General features: G+C 45.4%; 1 protein-coding gene across 1 annotated transcript; it reads right to left on the bottom strand.

The window, feature by feature from the left end:
• Positions 1-3,323: 3,323 nt before the first annotated feature.
• Positions 3,324-4,445, bottom strand: LOC144605073 (galactoside alpha-(1,2)-fucosyltransferase 2-like). Its single transcript, XM_078420119.1, has one exon. The coding sequence runs from the start codon at positions 4,443-4,445 to the stop codon at positions 3,324-3,326; it is 1,122 nt and encodes a 373-aa protein (XP_078276245.1).
• Positions 4,446-8,534: the final 4,089 nt, after the last annotated feature.

The following is an 8,534-nucleotide window of genomic DNA, read 5'->3' as shown; positions in this document are numbered from 1 at the left end:
TTGTCTATTGTCTATTATTAGCCTGGGGTATTTTTGAAGATAAACCATGAGCTTCTCAGCTAAAGATGAACCAGACAGTTGCCTTTAAGTTCCTGTATATGCATTTGAGCTATACATTTGCCTATTAAAGTGACTGACTTGCCTATACTGGATGAGGCCCCTTCTGCTTTTGATTGTGGGAAAGAGCTCTTTCAAGCCAATGAGTGTGAAGCAATTTATTTTTATTGCTATTTGCACAGGCACAATTCTGCAGACCTGTTTGGCTGGTTTGGGTTGAATACAGAATAGCCCAATCCCTCAGTTCTTTTGTAATCACTTTTGTACCTATCCCCTTCCCCCACGTCCCCAGCCCCCAGCCTTGTCCAAAACTCTGCAAGGCGATTTTTAATCCTTGAGGAACACATTTCAACATAAATTGGGAATCATAATTGGTACAAATAGTAATTGGTGACTAATAGCTCACAGTCTATCTAATACAGTCTTTGCCATCCCGAAATCTCATGAAACAATGACAATTCTTAATTCATTGAACAGTGGAGTGGTGAGCTAACTCGAACAAAAAGTCTTCAACAATTAGTATTCAACAGACTCAAACATGGTGTTCTTTGTGTCCTTCAGTTCTGGTTTCTTTCACAGTTCTGATTTTCCATTGTTTCAACCCAGATCCTTGACTCTGACTTTGTTGCTCTTTCCAAACAAAAAGGACTTGATGTTTCAGTTGGCAAGGCTCTGGATCAGCTTTAATAGATTGAAGGGTAGATAATGTCACCATTTCAAAAAGGACAGAGAATTCCAGACCATCACCTGACATTAGTGGTGGGAGAACAGTCTGAAGAAGGTTCCAGACCTGAAACATCACCTATCCATGTTCTCCAGAGATGTTGCCTGACCCGCTGAGTTACTCCAGCACTCTGTATCGTATTGGTGGTGGGGGAATTGCTAAAATCCAACGGTATACCAGGAGGGCATTGGCTAAACATTGCGAAGATCAGTCTAAGTCAGCATTGATTTAGGAAAGGGAAATTATGCTTGACAAATTCCCTGGAATATTTTGAGGATATAAAGCGCTAGAGGGGTTTGGTTCCCAGAAAACAGTTTGCACTGAGATTTGCTGTAACGTGTCGAGAGTGGTCAAGATAAGTACCTAAATGGATTTTTTAAAACTTTCAGCAGCATAACTGGTATATAAACACAGTACTCAAAAGGTCATAAGGTCATAAGTGATAGGAGCAGAATTAGTCCATTCGCCCATCGAGTTTACTCCACCTTTTAATCATGGCTGATCTATCTCTCCCTCCTAATCCCATTCTCCTGCCTTCTCCCCATAAGCTTTAACTCCCGATACTCAATATTATATTCAATATTATAGTATACAATATGATACTTATTATAAGAAAATAACTGCAGATGCTGGTACAAATCGATTTATTCACAAAATGCTGGAGTAACTCAGCAGGTCAGGCAGCATCTCGGGAGAGAAGGAATGGGTGACGTTTCGGGTCGAGACCCTTCTTCAGATACTTATGATACTTATTATACTCAATAGATAATATAATTAAACAAACACACAAAAGAAGATCAATATATAAAAAACCCAACATAATGCAAACAAACATAAAGCCCAAAGTCCCTAGAACGACCAAGGTAGTCATAGTTCGGAGTTTATAAGGTCATGGGTGATAGGAGCAGTACTAGGCCATTTGGCCCATCAAGTCTACTCCGCCATTCAATCATGGCTAATCTATCTCTCCCTCCTAACCCCATTCTCCTGCCTTCTCCCCATAACCCCTAACACCCGTTTAGTTGGAGTTCGTAGTGTTCAATAGCCGATGGTCGTTGGGAAGTTGTTCCTGAACCTGGCCGTTACAATTTTCAAACTCCTGTACCTTCTTCCCTATGGCAGGAGTGCAATAAGCGCGTGGTGGAGGTCCATGATGATGCTGGCTTTTTCAGACAGTGCCTCCCATAGTCCGCTTTGATGGACCAGGCAGTGTTCACCAATTTTTGTGATCTCCTTCGTTCCGAGTCATTCGAGTTGTCGAACAAGGCCATGATGCAATCAGTCAATATGCTCTTTACCGTACACTTGTACAAGTTCAAGAAAATATTCATCGATTAAAGCTGCATCATTGTTGCATATGTCGAAAAAAACATGAGTTGAAATAGATGGTGCTTAGTGTTCCTCCCAGGTTAGAGCACGGTTCCGTTGCTGTGAACTGCAAATCCATCTGCTAGTTGTACAACCAAATGGCCTCTGCATAAGTCAGGCGTTCCTAAGCTGGAGTGAACCTGTATTTACAATTTTGTCACATAAATTCTGCAAGTATGAATGTTATTTCTTATTCCAATTTTAGGTAGTGATTTATGAATTCTGTAAGGGTGAATTTCCATTGTCAGATCCCCTGTTATGTGAAGGTCACCTGTATAGGTATTGGTGAAAGTGGGAGGAGCAGTAACCAGTTGATCAAAAGTGATGGACGTGATGAAAGAAAATCGCCAGTTAGCGACAGAATTGTCTCTCGGTGTCAAGTTTGCATTTTGGGAATGTTGTCAAGACTTTGGAGAGAATGCAGACTGAATTTAACAGATTAGCACCAGGGATGAGAGTGCGGATGCTGAAATATTCCTTAGAGCAGAGGAAGTTGAGGGAACATTTAATTGAGAAGCTCAACATTATAACAAGGTGGTGATAATCAGAGAACAGACACAGGAGAGGTGCTAATCAATGGGTACAGATTTACAAAGGAGTCTAGGGGGCAGAACCCAATGTCTGAACCTAATACCCAGAACCTAATGTCTTGGTACATTAATGGGATTTCCTTAATGCACCAAGATATTAGGTTCTGGATGCACCATTTTAGTAAGTGACTGAAGACACTTCTAACAGTGAATTGAATAAATACTGATAGAAAAATAATGATTTGTAGGCTATTGGGAAAGCACAGGGAATTGGAGAGCCCACCAAAAGAGCTGGCACTGGAAGAAAAGGCTGAATAGTAGATGATTCTGTGATTCTAAATCTCTTTAGCAACAAAGAGGATGTCACTCAAGTATTACATGACATAGATAGATTATTACTTCGCAGCTGAATGAGAAATTAGGAGCTAAACAGAGAAGATGTAAACAGTAAATTTAAAAAATAGAAAGATTATGTAGTGCAAATTGATATATATTTGATATAACCTAATGGATTGACTGGTAGACTCAAGAATGCTATAATGGGAGAACTGGGGAGGAGAGGCGTGAACTTCTTGCTTTATTTTTAATCTTGACTGTTCTCGGATGAAACACTAGAGTACATCCAAGATACCGTTGTTTAAATGTTAAGGTGTTTTGACCAGAAGAGGTGTAAGATCAGCAGCAATTCCAATCCACTCCGGCCTGAAGGATGCCTCATACTTAAACACCTTTAAGAAAGGTGAATTTGGCAAAGTAAAGTTTGAAAGGTAGATAACCTCCCCACCAGCAAGGTAAGCAGCCCAGAATCCAAACGTACCAATGGTCATTATGGTATGGTTGCAGTGAGCAAGAATGGCAAAGTCTTTCTGCGGCTTTGCTTCATTCCCATCTCCTGAGAAATAGACATCCCCTTTCGAGGCATCTATATTCTTCCGACACCATTCGATTCCATTGCTTACCACTATGAATAAAGCATTCTTGTATTTATTCCTGAAGTAGGACATGGCTTGTTCCAAGTAGCTCTTGTCTCCAATCACACCTTTCCACGTGTTGGGCATTACATGGACGTAATCTCCTCTTCGAACATGAACGCCAATGTACGTAACGTTTTGGCGTTCTGCTGTTATATTCCATAAATACAAGTTGATTTCATTTGCAATGAACTCATGAAAAGAAAATTCACGCGAGATTTCTTCACGGATGTGGTGGTAGAAAGTCCAAGAAACTGGGTATCCTGAGAATTTAATATAATCTCCTGAGATTTTTTTATGCTTTTCTTCCATCCAATCAGAAAGGTAGTAGTTTTTCCAAGGAATCTTAGCCACAACCTCTTGTGTGAGAGTGGGGAGTGTGATCTTGAAGTTCTGAGGCAGGTAATTAGCCATTCTTGGGCACATGTAGGCTTGCTTTCTGTTTAATCTGGCTAAAGCAAATAAGGTTGCATATTGCCCCATCTGATTGCCAAACCTCCCAGCTGGGGAAATTGTCCACATGCCTTTAGAAGATCTGATGGCTTTGAGTACCTCATAGTCCTCATTCTGGACACACTTTGAAACTTTAATGGTGTTTTCCACCATGGTCATATTTTCCAACTGTTTGGAAAGATTCCTTCCCAATAATATTGACATATTGCTTTCTCGATAAAAGGCCATGAGACCAAATATATGTACAATGAACAGTGAAAGGGCTGAAAGGAGAAGCAATTTTAGAAAGCATCGTGGCTTGGAATTGAATGAATTTGTACAAGTATGTGCAAAGTTGGCCATCTTTGCAATCTTACTGTTATTCATCTGCTTTGGCTCTCAGTTCAAATGAAACTTCCATCAAAGTCCTAAAAGGAACAAAGAAAGAACATCAAATGTTTTGCAAAGTTAGCTCAATTCTGCTGCGCAACTCCCAAGGCAGCAGATGGGCTTTCCTGATGCCAGTGTAAAAAGCACATTAACTGTGCATTAGCAAACTTGCTTTTCCTGACTTGCAAGGAATCCAGTAGTTGAACTGTCCACAACAGATGGAGTTCTCAGTTCAACCACAGGGTTGGAAACAACTTATTTTCACTTTTCATTGATTCAGATTTATAAGGGGAGTCTGTATCCCAGTTAGCCAAGTGAGTTTGAATTGGGGTCCATTCCATTGAACTATTGGAATGTTAGTTCAATGTTAAAAGCAAATGTTTGAATGGTGGAAACCTTCCTTGCAAGTGAGTGTCTGTTTCCCATTACAAGCTCTTCATTTAGCCATGCAGGAATGGGAGGAAGACATTCAGAAGTTCAAGACTGTTCTCTTATTGAATGAGGTTAGGTGTAACCTGTGCCAAAACCCCAATCCACCTAATCCAGCTCAACATCCTTAACCCTATATTTGTCTAGCAAAAATATATCATTTTTAAAATCTAAAGTGCTAAGTGAGCTGGCAGGTTTGGTGACAGAGAGGGTCAATATTCAGTCTGAAGAAGGGTCTCGACCCGAAACGTCACCCATTCCTTCTCTCCTGAGATGCTGCCTGACCTGCTGAGTTACTCCAGCATTTTGTGAAATAAAAGTCAATATTCTACCAACCCTTACTTTGGAGAAATGTTTCTTAACTTTTCCCTTGAAATGTCTGGGTTTAGTCGCCCATTTATCCAATTAATTTCTTCTGATGTCTATCTTTCTAAACCCACCCCTTTACGATTTAATCTTTACTATTCTAGGAAACTAAAGTCCGGTTTATCATTTAACCCTTGTAGTTAAAAACCCTTAGCAGCATTCTTGTTAAACTACAGTACATTCCGTTCAAGATCAACATATTCACATGGAATAATATTCCTTCACTTTTGATTCCAGCCCTGGGTTAGAAATACTGACCACTATAAGATCATCCCTCACCCTCCTGCGCTCCAAGGAATAAAGTCCTAGCCTGAGCTACTTCTCCCTGTAGCTCAGGCCCTCAAGTCCTCGCAACATCCTCATGAATCTTCTCTGCACTCTTTGCAGCTTAACAACATCTTTCCCGGGACACAGAAGGGATAGCAGGCAAGTAAGTAGTCTGGAGGGGGAAACTCACACAGGCCGGCCAGAGATTGGAGCTGCCTCACGCCCATGGAAGCCTCTCAATCAGCAAAGCCCAGACTGGTGCGATGAGTTTGGATTGTACACGCCCAATTTTTTTTCTGTCAGTAAAACTCTCACAAACTGAACACAATACTCCAAATGTAGCCTCCTCAACGTCTTGTACAAATATAACTTAACATTTCAACTTCTATAGTCAAAACCCTGACTGATGAAGGCCAATATGCCGAAAGCCTTCTTCACAACCCCATCTACCTGTGACGCTGCTTTCAAGAAACTATGTACCTGTTTGACTTCATACACTTCACTTCCAATTTCCATCCTGCCCTTAAATATACCTGGACTATCTCCGACATCTCCCTCCCGTTTCTGGACCTCACCATCTCCATCGCAGGAGACAGATTAGTGACGGACATTTACTATAAACCCACTGACTCGCACAGCTATCTGGACTACACTTCTTCCCACCCGGACCCCTGCAAAAAGTCTATCCCCATCTCCCAATTCCTCCGTCTACGCCGCATCTGCGCCCGGGATGAGGTATTTCACACTAGGGCGTCAGAGATGTCCTCATTCTTCAGGAAACGGGGCTTCCCCTCTTCCATTATAGATGAGGCTCTCACTAGGGTCTCTTCTACATCCCGCAGCTCCGCTCTTGCTCCCCCTCGCCCCACTCGCAACAAGGACAGAATCCCCCTCGTTCTCACCTTCCACCCCACCAGCCAGCGGATCCAACAAGTCATCCACCTATGGCGAGTCCGAAAACTTGTTGGTTGCAGAAGAAGTTTATTGCAGCCGCAATATTCGAATACAGAGTTAAACAACAAGGTAAAGGACAACCATCAAAAACTTACTGTCTTCTTCGAAGACTTCGCCGAACTGAACATTTCGGGCGCCAAAAGCGCACATGACCACGCTGGCCAATCAGCGATGTCGCTCCCTGGACCAATCCCCATGGTCGCGTTCACACGTGACCTCGCTGGCCAATCTGAGGGTTCGACGACTTGGACCATTCTCTATGGTCGCTACATGACCCCCCCCAGAACCCGAGGTACGGAACCTAGCAGGGAGCCGGATTTCGCGACCATAACGAGTACGGAGAGGGACAGCCTGAACCACAGGAGCCGGGGGTTCCGGACTTGGAGGAACTGCCGGAACGGGGGGTCCTGGAGGAACTGTCGGAACGGGGGGTCCTGGAGGAACTGCCGGAACGGGGGGTCCTGGACTGAGCGGAACTAACGGAGGTCGGCCTCTCCTAGGGGTTTGACCGACCAGGACTGGTTGATCCGGATCCAAGTGTGCAGGTTTGAGCCGGGACACCGAGACGAGCTCACTCTTGCCGCACATGTCTAAGGTGATGGTAGCCGTTCCCTTACGCAAAACCCGGAACGGCCCTTGATAGACCCTCTGCAACGGGGCGCGATGGGAATCTTTTCGCAGAAAAACAAACTCACAGTCCTTCAGGGAAGGCGGTTCATGTACCATGGGACACCCATGACGTGAAGTCGGAACTGGAGCCAGGGAGCCCACCCGTGCCCGGAGAGATGCTAACACTGATGGGACTGTAGGCAGCTGGTCTGAAAGGTCCGGAAACAAATCTCCGGGTACTCGAAGTGTCGAGCCAGAGACTAGCTCCGCGGACGACGCACCGAGATCTAGCTTAGGAGCAGTCCGGATGCCCAGAAGAACCCAGGGGAGCTGGTCTACCCAGTCCGGGCCTTCAAGCCTTGCACTGAGGGACGCCTTAAGTTGACGGTGGAACCTTTCTACAAGTCCATTTGCCTGGGGGTGATATGCAGTAGTGGGTTGTAACTTGGAACCGTACAGTTCTGCGAGCGCGGCCCAGAGGGACGAAGTGAACTGCGGCCCCCTGTCAGTGGTAATAACTGCCGGGACCCCGAAACGAGCTACCCAATGGAGGGCCAAAGTCCTGGCACAAGACGCTGACGAAATATCAGACAATGGGAAAGCCTCTGGCCACCGGGTGAACCGATCCACCACCGTGAGGAGGTGGGTGTAGCCCCGGGAGGAAGGCAAAGGCCCGACTAAATCCACGTGGATGTGGAAAAAACGAACTGCTGGGACCTCGAAATCCTGTACGGGGGGCTGGACATGGCGCTGGACTTTAGCGGTCTGACAGGGAACGCAGGAACGCGCCCAACCCGCTACCTGTTTCCGTAGGCCATGCCAGACCAACCGAGCTGCTACCAAAGCAGAGGTGGAGCGGATGGACGGGTGCGCCAGCCCATGAATAGCATCAAAAACCCGGCGCTGAAGGGAGGGCGGTACTACCGGCCTGGGACGGGGAAGAGAAACATCGCACCAGACTTTTGTGCCTTCCGACCCGCAGGCTACCTGAGCCAACTTCAATCCCGAAGTGGTGGACTGGTATGCCGAAGCGGTATCCGCTAGAAGCTGTGCCTCCGCAAGCTCCTGGGGATCCACCTCGCAGTCCACCGCCGAAATAGGGGAAAAAGCAGGTCTAGACAGGGCGTCAGCAACGGCATTAAGCTTACCCGCGACATGACAGACATCGGTGGTAAATTCGGAGATAGCAGTCAGGTGCCGCTGCTGGCGGGCCGACCATGGGTCAGACAATTTGAAAAATGCAAATGTTAATGGTTTGTGGTCCGTAAAGGCCACAAATGGGCGGCCCTCAAGGAAATACCTGAAATGACGAACAGCTAAATAGAGGGTCAGAAGCTCTCGGTCAAATGCGCTATACTTCAGCTCAGCCGAATTTAGTTGCCGGCTGAAAAACGCCAAGGGCTGCCAACGGCCACCGACCTGCTGCTCCAAGACCCC

The sequence above is a fragment of the Rhinoraja longicauda genome, chromosome 23 (assembly GCF_053455715.1).
Source record: "Rhinoraja longicauda isolate Sanriku21f chromosome 23, sRhiLon1.1, whole genome shotgun sequence".
Classification (NCBI taxonomy): Eukaryota; Metazoa; Chordata; class Chondrichthyes; order Rajiformes; family Arhynchobatidae; genus Rhinoraja; species Rhinoraja longicauda.
The sequence above is the reverse complement of the archived record's forward strand: the minus strand, read 5'-3'. Positions and strand labels throughout refer to the sequence as shown.